Here is a 16,551-nt window from a genome sequence, read left to right on the forward strand (position 1 = left end):
CCTCCAAAAGCTGATGGTTTCCAAATGATGGAATCTTGGCGCCATTCAATTAGATACTCAAATGTACATCATAAATAGCGAAAAAGGCGAAAAAAATTTTTTTACTACCAATCTTAGCTAGTGGCACTTTATATAAGTGATAACTCAAATAAAATCAAATGCACATAGAACCGATTTTGACCTGTTAGAAACAAGCGTAAAACGCCATTTTTCATCAGTTTCTATCAAGGCGTTTTCATTGAGCTATTTTGCTTGATATTTACATGATTTATCAACTATAGGATCCTCACTAAAATATTGGTTACAAGATCCCATTCTCACAATTTACAAAAAGTCCCCATAACGTTTAAAACAGGTTCTCAATGTAATGAACAGATAATATACTTCCAGAATTCTTATTTGAATGTTTAATAAACTAGTCAGCATCAAACTTTTTTTTCTTCAATTCAAATATTTTGGTTTGGAGGGGGTTTTAACCCCCAAAACCCCCCCTTGGCTACGCCACTGGTCTGTGTGTGTATGTGACCAAAAATGTCACTCATTTTCTCAGAGATGACTGAACCGATTTTGACAAATCAAATGAAAGGTGCAACGTTCCCATAGGCTGCTATTGAATTTCTAACGGATCCGACTTCCGGTTCCGGAATTACAAGGTGATGAGTACTAACTCGCAGAAAATGTCGATTTTAATAAATTCTGCAATGAATGTATAAAGGTGAAATTTTTTCCAAAATATGACCACAACTGCTTCGATTTGTAGTATTAGGTCACACAACATCCATTCATAGTCTATTTGGCCACATTGGCCACCATCATCGGTTCCGGAAGCCCCGACGGAAGTATCTAAATTCAGAATAACAGTCACATCGGTTTCTCGGAGATGGCTAGACCGATTCGACTAAACTTGGTCTCAAATGAAATTGCGTCCCCGTAAATGGCTATTTAATTTCATCCCGATCCGACTTCCGGTTCCGGAGTTACAGGTTGTGGCGTGCGATCACATAGCAAATTGTGATTCAAACCGATACTCCGATGAAAGCAAAAAAGGTAAAAATTTCGCTAAAATGTCTCTCAAACAACTTCAATTTGCTGTTCTAGGTCACCGACGGCCAACCAAACTTTCGTTGACTACATTGACCACCATAGCCGGTTCCGGAAGTGCCGGGAAAAGCGGGCATGTTTCAAAATTGACGTACTCACATCAGTTTCCCGGAAATGGTTGGGCCGATTTTCACAAACTTAGTCCCAAATGATAGCTATAATATCCCCACAAATGTTTATGAAATTTCGTATGGATCGCTTATATGGGTCCGAAAATATAGACTAAATCGTCCGGTCACATATGAAATTCCCATATAAGCCGGAACTCAATTTTTTTTTTCAAAGGACCCCATGAAATTTCAGAAATCGAATTCGTATTTTTGATGCCAAACATCTTTAAAATGCATGAAACGTCGAGATTTTATGTTATCACGAAATTTTTTTTTTATAAAAATCGACTTTTTGGGACTTTGCCGATTTCGCACCTTTTTTTTCAATTTAATATTAATGTGGCTGTTTTTTCTTTTACAAAGTTTTAGAACTCGTATAATGATTTCTATTCTTGTATATAGTTGTCATGTCGTGTATAATAAAAATGTAATATATACATTTGGAAGCTTATAATGAATATAAACAACGCAAAAATTCGCGTGTTCATGTTTGAGAAAGGCACAATTGCACCGCTAGGTGGATTAAAACAGGTTTTTTTCAAATGGCTCTAGTCTAAAAATGACAAATCCTACAAAAAAGTGTTGTAGGAGTGGTTTTCACAAAATTAGTCAAATTTTTGAATAAAAATATTTAAAAAATTCTTCATTGACTCCTACACCGAAAAAAATCGATTTTAAAAATTTAAAGTCTATTTACAAAAAAACATTTTTGATGTGGATGAAATTGTGTTCCAAGATAGGTAATTATTTTCCCTCCACTTAACAGTACGCTCAAATTTCGTTACCATTCTGCGTTCAGCATACCGCTGTATAAAGGGCCAAAAGGGGGGTGGAAGACCCGTAGGCAAATGCACCTACTCAGTATCCGCGGGCATCAAAGAATCTCCTTCCAACAATAAGATCCAGCAGATTGAATAACAAATTTTGCAATACTTGTCAAGCTTTCCACGAAATGGTTTGTTGTAGAAGAGCTCGTCAAATTGTTTACAACTGTTGGAGAGAAATTTATTTGTCGCGACCGCCCCACACTTTTCCTCCTTGACTCCGATTGGCCTTCCACTTCATTGTCCAGTTGTAACTTCAATGATGCCCTGATGCACCCTTCTCACCCTGTATAATGTATAATGTTATATAATATAATATGACATAATAGGTATATAATAAAAATCAATGTTTACTATTAAACCTCTGTTGCTTAACCACGCCTTTTGGCGGGTTACGGGAAATCCGTTGCGAAATATTCTAAGCACGATTGTATGTTGTTAATACTAATGTTAATACTACGAAAATCTCTTCGCGACATCCTCACCAAATACACCGTTTGCTTGCTAAAATCACTACGTTGAATAATGTGGACGTTGAAAGTTGAAAAATTTGAGGACAGCGAGAAAAAAATAGTTGTGTATGGCATTGTAATTTGGTTAGGGATTATCAAGCTTTTTGATTATTTTGTGGACATAAACTTTTATGTAATTAGGTTGCTAACTAGTAGTAGCTATTCAAAATTTTGGCAACAGAGGGTTAAATATAACAAATATGATATACTATATTTAATAATAGTATATAAGATAGTTTTTTTTTAATTTCGTTTATTTGACACGGCTCATAGCGGTAGCTTAACGGAGCCGTGGATCTTTCATGTGTTAACAATATGTGAAAATCAACCATTGTAAATCCGTCGTCATTGTTTTTATCTTCTTCACCGATATTGCTTACAGTGGTTTTTGGGGTGCTGGATGCTGCTTTTGCAGTTGTCAATATGGGCTGAATAGCTGTCACAAATTTGGCAACCGTTTTTGGGTTGGTTTGCCGTGGATTCGTTGGGAATCTGTAGTGATGCATTCTCCTCTGTATCTTCCTCGCAAGGTTGTCCGTGGTGTGCTGTCTGATTACAATACTTGCACGTAGGAGTTTGCCCCTCGTGGGTGCATAACGTAGTTTGATTAATAGTAGCTTCGTGGGTTTTAAGTTTTATAGTCAAGTGGGAGGGGATAGGTCTTTCGATCCGCATCCTCACCACAAGAACACCGTTAGGTGTACCCGGGAAGAAATTTCTCCACGTATCAGGTGTAACGGATTCTACTTCTCCGTATCGCGACATGTATTCTGCAACTAGATCAGGAGGGGTACGTGGTGATAGGTCATGTAACTTTACATCTACATAGTCTTTTTCTATATACACGGGAATCTTAATTCCAACTTTATCACTTTCAGCCACGTGCTTCAAGTTGTTCTGCAGAACGAAACGTTCAGCTTTGGCTAACGTGTTGAATGATATGAGTACTACATTGCGAAGATGATGATACTGAAGGTACATAACCTCCTCGAGCCTAAGCTGCATCTTCATCTTCAGCAGGTATTCCACTTCACTAAAACTCAATCGTATTGAGCAGAATTTAAAGTCAACGACCGCTGTGTTGGGTCGGAGCAGACTTTTTTCGTCAACTTTACTCATGACGGCACGAATAAATTAAATGTTTCCTTTGTTCTCGAGACAATGCACACTAGATCGAGAGGTTGCTAGTTGTTGTTCACTTGGTTCGATTGTACGCCTGACTTGGGCAGAAGTAGAAAGTAGACTGATATAAGATAGTTATTGTAAGGGGGTGGGCGTAGCGTAATTGGTAAATGGCTTGCCTTGTACGCAGTGCACCTGGGTTCGAATCCCGACCCTGCACATAGGGTTAGAAATTTTTCATAAGAGATTTATCTAACCCGAAGAGACGAATGACCTACAGGTTAAAACCTCTATAATCGAAGTAAAAAAAGTTATTGTAACATGTATTCTCCACTACTCCACTCTTCCTGTCTAAATCGCTTCAATCAGGTGCCCTGATGGCGCCTCCCTATTTCCATGTCTATATATATAAAAGTCAATGTTTGTATGTATATGATTTATAGACTCCCAAACGGCTTAACCGATTGCCGTAAAAATTTGTACATAGTAGGCATTTGTTATGGAGCGTGTTTGTGTGCTATTGGTTGGAGATTATCTCCCCGCCAGATGGCGCATCGGAACAAATTGTGTTTTCCTCCTATTCCATTGAAAGTCGCAGAAAAGCGCGATGGGTATTAGCTAGTATTTTATAAATTTAGTTGTAAGAAAAAATATGTTTACGTATGTGAATACGTATACGTATGATTAATATAACACAGGTAGAGGTGTGCGCCGCACCGCCGATTGCAGGTAAAAATCGGCGGCGCGCCGGCGTCACACCGATGTGCTTACCATTTTTACATGCAATCGCCGGCGCGGTTCCATAAGCATCGAAACTTTTTGAAGATTGTGCCATCCACAAATTCGAAAAATTAAGAATTTAAGATGTTGAAGCATTAGAATTTTAAAATATTTGGATATTAAAATTGTAAACTTTTAAGATTTTTGGATTTAAAAATTTGAATGCTCAAAAAAATTAAAATATTTAGCGAATAGTTAAAACAACCAGAAAATCCGGATCGAAGAAACTATTTCAGTTATAGTGTTTTTGCCGAATCTCAGCACTTTTTGCATTTGTGCCGAATTTCCAATCGTTACTGAAACTTGGAATCTATTTCGTTGAAATTCAGCAACCAAAATTTACTTTGCCGTTATATCAGTTTCGAAAATTGTTTTTTGAATAAACATGTAATGTAAAATTTAAAAAACTACAAGGGGCAGCCCTATGGGGTTGCACGAGCTGTAGACGTAGGACTATACTACCAAATGTAAAATATTTATTTTCTTAGTACATTTATAGTAATAATAAATCAAACATATTTCTTACGTATGGTATCACAACCAATCAACATCGAATATTACATATTGAACCAAACCTTCTTAGTTATCAGGTCATTTCATTTGTAGTAGGTGATCGAATCCAATTAAACTTACTTAAGAAGATCTGAAGAAAGAAGACAGAAAACTGTGACCGAACTAAATCTTTATAGAATAAGATTAGCTTGTAAAACCTTTTCGATTGTGTGTGGAGTGTGAAGGACCAGTGAAGAAAAATCAAATTTTAGACAATATACAATCTTTACATTTCATGTATAGACCAAGTATTCTAGTTATATTTTGCCATTATTATAACTTTCCTAAAGTACGCATACAAATATATAGCGAATGCAGTGGTCTTAATCATATATCGAAACTATAAATATATAAGAATCGAAAACAATTTTATATATGCACAAGATGCGTTTTTGCAACGGGTTTTCAAGTGGCAGTGTATTCATTCATAAATAGGCTTTGTAGTATGTACTTATTAGTAGAATCAAAGTACTGTAGGCTGAGTCGAAATGAATCAGGTGATGGGGAAATGAATTGATCGAACGTAAATAATAAACTTTCGTTGTGCAATTTAGTAACAAATTAGATCTATCTACCTACACATTCGCCTCAAACATTAAACCCAAGCGCACAAAGCAAAATGAATCAACGCTGATGATGATGGGTAGAGCGAAAGAGACAACTAATACCACGACACTATGTTAACCGTGTTTGCAAATGGAGCTCGCATGTAACTATTTTGTGTGCGAATAATTATACATAAAAGTGTGCTGGAAACGAGCACAACACAAAAAATAGCATACGGACAAACTCATTCGCATTCACTGGGTAGCGTACCTCCACAGGCAGTGTAACGGACTTCTAACTCAGCTACACTGGCTGTAAAAGCACACAGCGCAGTGATCTGCTTCGCCTGCCGCTCAACAGGCGACTGAGCTGCTTCGGAGAAATCCGTCCGTTTAAATAGTCGATGATGACGTCATTCATAGAAGCGTAGCGCGCTAGGTACACAAATCTGTCATGCTGGACTAGGGAAGCGCTATCTTCTGTGTGTAAATACGCGATATTTTGACTAGGTTGTTGATTATTTAAATTTTTAATACCATAATATCAAAAGACTTTGGGTTTATCTATTGGAATCTATTCTTAGAAGTATTTCGGGGCGACACGCGCAAAAAATTTGAAAATTTATCGTCAGATGGCTGAATTATATGCGTTTAAAATTGAACCACTTTTCGCTACATACCATTTTTTGTAGAATTTGCAACGTGCACCCCTATATCGAAAACAAAGACGTAGTCCTACGTCAAAATGATCAGTCATTTCAATCATCCATGAAAAACCGCAAAAATCCGCAGAAAACTCCGACACTCAATTTCAAATTGCGGAAGATTCACGGGTTTGCGAAAAAATCTATGGTAACACTGTAAACCTCCATCTGTTTTGCGTTACCGTTTTCAGGACATCTTTTGTGATAAATGAGTAGAATAATATATTAAAATATGCCTATGCCAACTTAACCCTAGAACGTTGCACTGGGGTACAAATGTACCCCACGCCTTGTTTGGAGCCGCGTGAAAACGAGAATTCGGCATTTACCGACCTGGGACCCTAACCATAATTCAATTTAGAGTTCCTAGTAAGAGTAGGAAAAGGTGGTACAGCCAGTTTGCTTATAGCCTTTTGGGAAGCAGGTGTCAAAGTTGGCGTGAGGTACATTTGTACCCCAGTGTACGGTTGCCGTTAGTGTTTCGTCAGGTTTCGTGCTGTCAGTGGAAATGTGATTCGTCACAATACCAGTTTAAATACTGGTTGTTTTACTACGTTAGTAACAATTAGTAATATATAATCGTTTTTAATCATTTATTTAAAAAACAAAAAATAGTTCTCATTTTTACTGATTTTTATTGTTTTATTGATTCTTTTTTATAGTTTTTCAAAGCAATGGCTCGCAGGTATAATTTGCGCACAATCACTGCTGAAACAGTAACGTTGCGTGTTACCAATGTATTACTGGTCAGAAATATTTTTTCATTTCAATTTCCACCCCATTTCGTGGTATTTTCCAAAACACGATTTTTAAATTTCACTCTTCAAAATAATTGCACTTTTTCAAAAATATCGAAATTCCATTTTATACCGTTTCAGGACCATTCTTTCAACTTCTAGAATCATTTGATTTTTTTCAAATCGGTTGAAAATTCGCAGTTATAGTAATTTTTGTGAAAAAAGTCAAAACCGCGATTTTTTCCCTTTTTATTTTGTTCAAACCAGTTTATGTATCATTGATTCAATAAATTCCTTACTTTCACTTACACAGCTGTTTTTGCAATTAAAAAACGAAGAAAATGACGTATTATACATTGCTTTTGTTTACATTTTTACCTGCGAAAATTGCGATCAAACGCGTGGGGTACATTTATACCGCAGTGCAACGTTCTAGGGTGGAAAACGCAAGTGCAACGTTCTAGGGTTAATCCATCACATCGATCGAAAATTTGCAAAGATGTAAATTTTAATGAAGAACAAAATATTTTTCGGGAACGCAGTACTCAAAAATGCTACAATCAAAAAACAAATTCCGCATTACACCAGTATGCATATATAAATTATATTAGGATACGAAAATACTTTCAGTTTATCGTATATAATAAAACAAAAACATTTACTAACCTGAAACATTGATGGCAGTTGATTGAGTTGAGCTGGTTTGTCCTAGCTCAAGTGTTCCAGCACTCCATACGAAAACTACTACCGCTAAACCACTCAGCACTAAAAGCCGGTAACGCATGCTTATTCTGCACAACAATAATCCATCTAACACCGAAAACGTTTACTAATGTGCCGTCCGTTCGATGGTGGTCTGTTTGTTTTGTTTGTTAGCCGAATTCTGTCTTACTCCACTCATTCGGTAAACTTGGACGTGTGAATATCAGCTCATTATGCAATTATTTTCAACTGCCCAATTAAGATTCATTCCGGCGCTTCGGTTGTTATTACTGTAAGGGAGGAAATGTGCGCTTTTAATATTTTTCGATGTTTTGTTGTTTGTATTCTTCGATGATTTATGTATATTGTGGTATACTTGTTGAACAGCTGCACAGAACTGACACCATTGCGGAAAAAAGGTCTTCAAACAGAAGCCTGCGGTCTGGTGAAAAATTCTTGAACTAACTGTCAATATTAAAACATGCTCATATAAGCGAAAACCTTTTTATATAAAAATACAATTGACCGTCAGTACCTAAATTGGGAACCCTATGAATGAATAGCACATTTCTTTCTTCAATTGATTAATTAATCAAGCATCGCATGCCCAGCTTGTATGCCAACGACGCTGTATTGCGGCATCAAGTGGATTGATAACACAAAATAGCGCACCACAACTACGCCACATCGTTTCACCAAGATGATAGCCGCCACCAATGCCATTTGATGTTAGTACGAATAAATAATGAAAGACGACAAAATGCGATTTAAATCAATAGAAGATGGTATTAACGAAAAATATTATTTAAAATCAAAACATTCGAAAATCACGCCTACTAACGATAAGCTACACGGGAGATCACTCAACAATCTAGATCTTGATAATCTAGTTTCGCAAGCTCGTTTGATCGGTGTTAAATCAGACCGGACTAAGTGACAAAATATTGATTTCGAGAAAAACGAATTTAAAGTTTGAATCGCAGCATTACATTAGGATTGGAAATTAATTTTTGCCATAATTCTTGTTTATTGCTACATATTTCAAATCTGGCAAGAGTCGAATGTAGCTGACGAAATTCTTTATCCAATGCTATAGTTATCTTATTTTTTGATGTTTTGCGACTTAGTCCGGTCTGACTTAACACCGAACATTTCGTCATAAACAAACTAAATCGGAGAAATTTAAACTAATATTTGTCTACTGTGATCAATCTCAAATTCGATAGACCGTTTGGGTTTATCAGATGAGTAATATATCCAAACCAAGCAGAGTTTTTTAATCAGTTCGTTTTTTTCTTTATTTGATAGGCACGTTTGGATTTCTAGCCTTTGAAGTATTATGATTTGTACACCGAGAAAATATATGTGTAAATCGTTGAGAATTAGTTTCGGACAATTTTCGCAAAATATACAACTTTTTCGCGCATATGATGAATTATTCGAATTATGAAAATAGTTTTATTTTTTCACGAATTTTTCGTAAATTCCACGAAACGATTTTCATTGGTTTATTACGAATCGGTTTCATTAGACAAACGAATTGTCCGATGAAATACATGAAAGTCTTTTTAATATTTATGAGCACCTTTCGTAATATGAACAATGAAACTAAAAATAATTTCAGAAAATGCTTCAATAGAGGTAGAATATGGCGTCCTTGTTGTTATGCGTCAGTTAATTGTTGATCATTACGACGGTCAAATTGATCGAAAACCGACAAAAGGGCCCAAATAGCAATTGTAAACAAACCGATAGGGTGATTAGCCAATTTTCGCCATGTTTCTATTATGACCCTACCCATTTGAAGCCGTTGGTTAGAGCAGTGTCTGTCATCTTTGTTCAACGCATTGAGTCAAACGGTAGCGCAACAATAAAGGCACTCGATTCAAGTTTTCGTTGCGCTCAAGCACGAAAATTTTACTGTTTTCAGGGCATTTGTGTTATTATATTGGTTCCTAACAACCAAGCAAAGCTGTTGATGTCAATTTTTACGCATTCCATTGATTGTGGGCCAAAAAATATATGAATTAGTGAGACACCCTGCTTAGTATAGTGAAAATAGGTACTTTACCCTAGTTGATTATTATCTTGAAGAGGAGGAAAAATATATTCAATATAAAAACTCATTTGAAAACTACTGTCCATACTACGATTCTGGTTGGCAAAGCTGTATTATTGTGCAACATGAAGCCAAACTATGTCGCCATTCACCACAGAACTCCTATCCCTTACCTCCCCGCGGAGCCAACCGGGATACGAGCCACTTTATGCGTTTTTGCTTTGAACCGGATATGTATCCAGTTCTGGCCCCAACCGATGTCAGTTCGAACATTTTGACAGCGGTTAGGGTTGGCGCCTGACTCAGTTTCGCTCCGGACAGGAGCTGCATTAGTACAGATCCGTGGGTCATATGCTGACAGGGAAGGGGCACAAATGACGCACGCGTGGCATTGTTAATGTATCCGCCATACAAAGTAATGCGGATTATAGATTGGTATAGTTATTTCTAATTTTAGACCGCTGAAGTCACTCAAATCACAAATAAAGTCGAGTTCTACCTTCGGTTTGTCTACTACCCTCAATAAATGTTTTCGAGATTATTACTTTTTTTCCTTTGTTAGTTTTCCTTCTGTTATAAAATTTGAAAAATCCTTTCGAATTCTCGGAAATTGATCGATTGCTAGGATCATATTGTCTATCAAGACATACCTCTTGATCTTTTCTCTTTCCTACTAACCCAATTCCTTCCCGTGACGCTCGTGAAGATGTAAAGGTAGTCTCAGTCTCAATCAACACCAAGTGTCGAACTAACCTTCCTTTCTTTCCCCGGTAGAACAGTATTGGACGTGGCCGGCGTTGTTATTGACCATTTTATGAAATATGCTTTATGAAGTCAGTGAAACATGCACAGTGAGAATGATTTGCTCCTCCCAAGCATCATTTTTTGGTTCATTGTGCATTTTCGCTGACTCGGTCATTCGCAAAGTGCAACAACGGGTAGTCTACCTAAGCTAAGCTAGTGGTGCAATTGGGCTTTTCTCATTTGTCCAAACTACGATTATGTTCAATATAATGGTGGAAGTCTCTATTACATATTCCAGTGATTCTCAACATGGTGTCCGCGGACTCCAGGGGACCGCAAAGTCGTTGCTAGGGTCCGCGAAAGAAAATATATTTTCCAAGTGGATATTAAAATTTTAAGTCTTGTTTCCTAACAGACTGAAAATAATAAGATATACAAGATGGGGAAGAATAGTTTTTTTTATGAAAAAAGTTTAAAGCTATCCTAAAACTAGGAATATAATACAAGTTTGAATTTTGTAACAGTAGCAGCAGTTTTTTTTCAGGGAAAGGGGAGAGCCGACGGACATGATGACGGAAAGAAAAACAAAACTTGCAACTTTCAGGCAAACGGGAGATCAGCGGCATGATTTAGAGCTTCAGGCTACCGAGATGTCAAGGAACGAGTTGGCGGGTGGAATTCTTCGGACCTACAGGGAATCCCTCAAGAGTGAGCAGATCATCGACCCGTTCTCGCTTTAAATTCCTTTTGTGCAGGCGTGTTAAGGGCGACGGCAGTCACATAGCGGCACTCTGGTGCCGGTCGGCTCCGTAAGCCAGGACAGAGAACTTCTAAAAACGAGAAATAAAGGAGATTGGCTAAATTGGGATATTTATTGTTTTCATAAAAATATAAATGAGGGACATATATGGGAGATTGCGATTTGTCAGAATATCACGAACTGGAACATTGGGTGGTCTACCTCGGGCCCAAATGCAAATTCGCATCCAATGTGTAGTGGTTGAACGTAAGTCGGGACATCACATGTATGAAATCCCGACCTACATCCATCCCCTTGAAACAAGGTTTCATCAATACCTTAGGAATGATCGAATATAGCCACCTTCCTAGTTCCCCATTGCTCCATGAAGTTTGCCAACTTTCGAGGGTTCTCTGATGAGTAATTCGTTGAATCAAATTGGTCTTTCATAAATATCACCTACTAATGCGCCCGCCTTTTCTAAGGAGTCATTACCCGGGATAAAGCAGTGAGAGGGGGCTCAAACAAAGGTAATCTGGTAAGATTTTTCAGAAAACTTGCGCAGAGACTCGCGTGTCATCCCCAGAAAATACGGGAATTGCTTTTTGGGCTTCACCGCACGAAGAGCCTCGATAGAGCTGATCTGTGGGTAGAGTCTCGATGATGCCAAGGGTGAACTGAATAGCGGCTAATTTTGTGACGTAAACTGAAGCGGAATCATTGAGCTTGAAGGAAGCGGTGATAGTATTATTGAGGATACCAAAGCCCATAGAGATTTGATACGTCAGTGTAAAACATTTTGTAGCTCGACTTCTCGAAATTTGTTATAAATTATTGGATATTGGGGATCACTTGCGGGCGTATATGATCCGGGATTCCATAAATCTCTTTCTTCATAAACGCGTCGAAGAACACAGTAGAATCAGAAGTATCTATGACACGGACACTGTTGGGATTATACGAAGAAGGATTGAGCTTTGTGTCATGTAGTCGAGATACAAGGATTTAAATTGGGTTTGAAAATTAAACTCGACGAGCCTCTCGAAGTTTTCAATCACCAACGGGTTCAATATGTCGCATCGGATGAGTATGATATGAGAATTCCCAAAATCGACTTTTTAGCGGGAGAACGCCCGCCAGCACTTCGAGACTCATCAAATGGGTCGAATGCATGCATCCCAAGGCAATGCGCAAGCAACGATACTGGATTCTCTCCAGTTTTACGAAGTGTATGTTCGCAGTGGAGCGGAAAGCTGCCCCCACCATGTTCCAGTTATTGTTCGGAGAAAATTGATGCTTTTTTGGCACTTGAATTGTCAGGACAATCGTCAATGTCATTTACGTAAAAATTGTAGAAACGACATGTAAATAGCAAGGAACTGGAAGGTGAAGTATTTTTCAAATATTAAAAGACATAGTACTCAAGAAAGAGCAAGGATTTGAAGTAAGAAAGTTTAGAAAAGCGTGGAGTAGGGTCAATGAACAAGCTTAGAGTTTCCCGGCTACTTAACTCTTTGTCTTCTGCAACGCAGGAGTTAGGATCTTTGGGCATTAAATACGAATCACCTGAGTCTGCGGCATGTCCGGACAAGCGTAAAATCAATTTAATGACTTATGCTGTCGGAACCGACAAAAAGTTAAGTCACGGAAAACTTCCACCCTAAGCATTTTGCGATTTCTGTAGAGAGCAACGCAAGGCAATCGTTCGTTCCTTTGGCTTTGCGGAAGCCAAATTGTGTATCTGACAGTAAACCATTTGCTTCAACCCAGTTGTCGAGACGGGATAGGATCATTTCCTCGAACAACTTCCGGATACATGAAAGCATTACAATTTGCCGGTACGAGTTGAGGTCGGAGCCTGGTTTTCCTGGTTTTTGGATGGCGATGCCCTTCACTTGCCTCCAGTCATGAGGGACAATGTTACCCTCGAGAGACTTGTTAAATACGTTCAACAAACGCCTTTTCACAGGGTCAAGCAGATTTTTCAGCAAGTTGAATTTGATTCTGTCAAACCCCGAGGCGTTATTGTTGCATGATAAGAGAGCAAGTGAGAACTCCAACATCGAAAACGATCTTTCGTTCGCGGTATCGTGAGGAGACGCGGTACGTTTTCTGTGCTGGAAAGAGTCCGGGCAAATCTTCTTGGCAAAAGCGAAGTGGTTTGAATATTCCACGTTCTCGTTGGTACTCTACATGCAATCTAATAGTAGCGATGTCTTGCATATCGCTAAGTCCAACGTGCTTGCGCGTGCTGGTGGTGTAAGAAACCGCGTCATTTCTCCCGTGTCATGGTCATGTTGAAATTTTTGCAAAGATCTTGGATTAATGTTAATCTATTATCATCGTGAAGACAACCCCATACCGTAACGTGCGAGTTAAAGTCTCCAAGAACTAGCCGCGGATGCAAAGCTTTTTGCCTTCAATTCAATGATAATTTCAATGCCTGGTGTCGAAGGGAGGGCAACCCATTCATACGCATGTTGTTTGTGGACAACAATGTTTTTAAACAGCTATAAATTTTGATTAAGAGGGTCATCCTCAACAGGCTGACGACCTACGCTGAAAGCGAGAACGGGCTATCGCAGAAGCAGTTCGGGTTCCGGAAAGGGATATCGACGGTGGCCGCCATCTGCACCTTCACCGTGAACGCGTAGAAAGCATTGAAGCAAAAGAGAAGGGGTAATCGCTACTGCGCCGTGATAACGATACGCGTGAAGAACGCGTTCAACAGTGCTACCTAGGGGGCTATCGCCGTAGCGCTGCACAGAATGCAGGTTTCGGATTATCTGTGCAAGGTTTTGAAAATTACTTCCAGAACCAAGTACTGACCTACGGAACGAACATGGGGCAGAGTCGATTAACGTCACGGTGAGAGTACCTCAGGGCTCCATACTCGGTCCAACGCTCTGGAACATAATTTACAATGGAGTGTTAACACTGGAACTGACCAGGGGTGTGAAGATCGTCGGCTTTGCAGACCTATTTGTCCTATCGATAACGGGCGAGTCCCTTGAGGAGGTGGAGATGTTGACGGCAGAGACAATAGGCATTGTGGAAACCTGGATGGCTAACGTCAAGTTGCAGCTGGCTCACCAAAAGACAGAGGTAGTGCTGGTGAGCAACCATAAAAAATTCAGTGTGTCGAGATCAGCGTCGGGCGACAATTCATCCCAACGATGCGTGCGCTGAAACACCTGGCTGTGATGGTCGACGATTGATTAAATTATTATAGCCATGCCGACTATGTATGTGAGAAGGCTGCGAAGCCAACTAACGCATTGACAAGGATCGTGCCGAATCACGGAGGAGCAAGAGGCAGTACGAGACGTCTCCTGGCGGGTGTCTCATCCTCAATACTGAGGTATGGCGTATCGGCCTGGGCTGCTGCACTGAACTCAAAGCGAAACCGGACGAAGTTGACAAGTACTTTTTTCCTTTTTTATTTCGACTATGTTAGTCACATTTTCTTTTTTACGTTTTAACGACATTCAATTAGCTAGAGATTACTGGGTAGGGAAAGTTATGAAACTTAGAGCCATAGTACTCAAGTGAGAGCAAGGATGTGAAGTAAACAGATCGGAAAACTAGAAGTGGCAGGGTCATTAGAACAGGCTTAATATCGTGCGGGCTTAATTTTTGCCTTCGGATAATGAGGGTCGAGCTTAGGCAGAATAACTACGAATCACCCGAGTTCACTATCATGTGTCCTGATAAAGGTAGACGTATCTATCTTTACCGTGACAACCGGTGTCACGGTAAAGATAGATACGTCTACCATTATCAGAAGGCAAAAATTAAGCCCGCAGGATATTAAGCCTGTTCTAATGACCCTGCCACTTCTAGTTTTCCGATCTGTTTACTTCACATCCTTGCTCTCACTTGAGTACTATGGCTCTAAGTTTCATAACTTTCCCTACCCAGTAATCTCTAGCTAATTGAATGTCGCTAAAACGTAAAAAAGTTGACAAGTACGTTTCGCCTAATGGCTGTTCGTGTCGCGAGTGCGTAAGAACGATAGGAAAGCATGGAGAGGTGAACTTCTATTTGACGCAGTTTTTGTCCGGGCATGGATGCTTCCGGAAATACCTACATCGGCTTGGACACGCTTCGACACCCCTTTGCCCAGAGTGTGTAAACGTGCAAGAGACACCGAAACATGTGGTCTTCGAATGCCCCAGGTTCGAAAAAGTCCGAAGGGGTATGCCTGATATAACAGTAGACAATATCGTCGAAAAGACGTACCGCGACGAGCATATCTGGAACGCATACCTGGTCACCCCTTTGCCTGGAGTGTGTGGACGTGCAAGAGACACCGGAACACGTGGTATTTGAATGTCCTAGGTTCGAAGAAGCCCGTAGTGGTATGCCTGGTCCGACAGTGGACAACATCATTGAAAAGATGTGCCACGACGAGCATACCAGAGACGCTGTCAACAGAGTGGTTACGAGTATACTCTCCACTGGGAACTCTCCGACGGTGTTGACTAGGCTTACCACCGGGGACCAGTTGTATAGTACGCGACTTAGCACCAAGCTCGGGTCGTCGGAACGCCAGTGAACCGAATGTCAGGCTTAACCGGAATTGCCGGACCGACCTCGTCACCCTACCGGGTAGCTAATGAGCAGGCTAGATCCACCGCCGGAGATTAGACCGAGTAGACCGCGTCGAATAGGTAGCAGCGGGTCGCTGGGGCGCCAGGGAACCGGAAGCTACGCTCCAACCGGAATCGCTGGATGGACCTCAGCACCTACTGGCTGGCTCGTTAAGTAGGCTAGGTCCACCGCGGGGGACTAGGTCGAGTAGATAGGGATGAAACGAGGAACTAAATAGCTCACGAAAATAAACATCGGTATCGGGAGAAATACACCGGTCGGCTTTGGGAGAACCTCTCTCGCCAGAGAATTCTTTATCGGAGTAGGCTAGATCCATCGTCGGGGACTAGACCGAGTAGTTCTCGAACAAGTAAGGGCAGGAACTGAATGGCTCGTCGGAGAAGTTGAGCGAAAGGGAACGAGAGGAGCCATTGCTAAAACCAAAGAAGAATCGGTATCGGGAGCACTTTCTTCGCCGGGGAACTCTCCGCCGGCGTAAGCTACATTCACCGCCGGGGACTAGACTGAGTAGACCGCGACTAGCCGCCACCAGTTACGGGTCGTCGGAGCACCAGCGAACCGGATGCCATACTCCACCAGAATCGCCGACCTGACCTCGACACCTGGCTAGTTGGCTCGGTTTAGGGAGAACTTCTCTCACCGGGGAATCCTCCGTCCGAGTAGGCTAGGTTCTTCGTTGGGGATTAGACCGAGTAGTTCGCGAACA

The 16,551-nt window shown here is 40.2% G+C and overlaps 1 protein-coding gene across 3 annotated transcripts in view; it reads right to left on the reverse strand.

The window, feature by feature from the left end:
* LOC131690946 (reversion-inducing cysteine-rich protein with Kazal motifs) overlaps nucleotides 1-16,551 on the reverse strand; it is a 50,462-nt gene that overhangs the window by 31,018 nt on the left and 2,893 nt on the right. For all 3 annotated transcript variants that reach the window (XM_058977040.1, XM_058977038.1, XM_058977039.1), the window contains exon 2: nucleotides 7,654-7,979. In XM_058977040.1, the coding sequence (XP_058833023.1) occupies nucleotides 7,654-7,771 (118 nt within the window). In that variant the 5' untranslated portion in view covers nucleotides 7,772-7,979. The remainder of the gene's footprint in view (nucleotides 1-7,653; nucleotides 7,980-16,551) is intronic.

This window comes from Topomyia yanbarensis, chromosome 3, assembly GCF_030247195.1.
Source record: "Topomyia yanbarensis strain Yona2022 chromosome 3, ASM3024719v1, whole genome shotgun sequence".
In the NCBI taxonomy this organism is placed as follows: Eukaryota; Metazoa; Arthropoda; class Insecta; order Diptera; family Culicidae; genus Topomyia; species Topomyia yanbarensis.